Here is a 1409-nt window from a genome sequence, read left to right as displayed (position 1 = left end):
ATTATTATTATTATTATTATTGTCACCACCAGTGCCGGTGGAGTCACGCATAAAATCGGTACTGGTGGCTTGTTGAAGTCGCGGCTCCGTCCACCCACCAGGGCCCCTCCGACCCGTGCGAAGCGCCGTGCTGCAGCAACGCATGAGAAGAAGAGAAGAAAAACAAAACAAAACAACTGATGCGAGTGCGAGTTGAAATTTAAATATAACGATGAAATGTATGAGTTGGCAGCCGGTACCACCGCAGCTATGGGCTAAGAGGTATTCGCTTCAATGGTGGAGAAAAGTAAAAGAAAGAGTGACAAAACAAATGATAATGGATAACAGGACAGTAAAAGACACCGCACAGATTATGATCAAAATGATGCTCAGAACGCAAAAAAAAAAACGAAACAAAAAAAAGGAAAGAAAAAGGAAGAGAAGAGAAGAGAAGAAAGGAGAAGAGGAACATAAAAAAAAAATCCGTATACGAATATGTATATATATATATATATTTTCAATAAATGGACAAAAAAGAAATATCAAGGGGTGGCACGATGGGATGTAGTCGGGGAAGAGGGGAATCACATCATGGGGTTTAAGGAGGGGGGGGGGGTGATACAAATATCTCATGTTGTGTAATGACAGAAGAGGAAGAAGAGAGAGAAAAAAAAAAGAAGTCCGGTTCATTATGGCACGCAGCGCGTAGCCGTTAGGGATTTTGCTATTCTTTTCTCAGGGTTGTACCTCGAGAAAAGAAAAGAGAAAACGCTGATACGATTCCCTACACACACACACAAAAAAAAAGGAAAACAAATAAGATAAAAATAAATAAACTTACTTATTCATTTATTCACCCCAATCATTCATGTACATGCGCGGGCTTACACAAGTGTGGGCACGCAGATCGGTGTAGCTGCGGTATATTTAACTTAGTACATTATAACAACATTATTGATGATAATAATTTGTCGATGTAGGCGCTGTACCATGGCAAAGGGAGCGGGCAGGCAAAGATGGAAGAAAAGTAAAACAAATACAAAAAAACAAAAAACTAAAAAACAAAAAAAAAAGGGGGGGGGAGGATGAGAAGGAGGTGAAAGGCAAGGGGAAGTGAAGAATAATATATATTTAACAAATACAAACAACAACAACCAAGCACACCTAAACGATACAACAAACAGACAAAAAAGTGATACAACATATAACATAATATAATATAAATGATCCCACAACATTACCACCTGCCCCCACTTTCCCACAGACGCACATCCAAATATATCAAAATGTATAAATATCAATATAATAAATAAATAATAAAAGTAAAAAACAAATACATAATGATATATATATATATATATGTAGGCAAGTATATAAATAAATGCATAAATATATGCTCATACATGACTCCGTCTGACGGTTATAATATA

The 1409-nt window shown here is 37.0% G+C and overlaps 1 protein-coding gene across 1 annotated transcript in view; it reads right to left on the bottom strand.

Moving 5' to 3' along the window:
• The window catches only part of TEOVI_000910200 (uncharacterized protein), a gene marked incomplete at both ends in the record, with an annotated part of 861 nt that extends 717 nt beyond the window's left edge, over positions 1–144 (bottom strand). The window contains one exon of the mRNA XM_067220108.1: positions 1–144. Within this exon, the coding sequence (XP_067076209.1) occupies positions 1–144 (144 nt within the window).
• Between the last annotated feature and the right edge of the window lie 1265 nt (positions 145–1409).

This window comes from Trypanosoma equiperdum (genome assembly GCF_001457755.1).
Source record: "Trypanosoma equiperdum strain OVI genome assembly, contig: ctg_1056, whole genome shotgun sequence".
NCBI lineage: Eukaryota > Euglenozoa > Kinetoplastea > Trypanosomatida > Trypanosomatidae > Trypanosoma > Trypanosoma equiperdum.
Note: the sequence above shows the minus strand (reverse complement) of the source record. Positions and strands in the feature narration are given on the sequence as shown.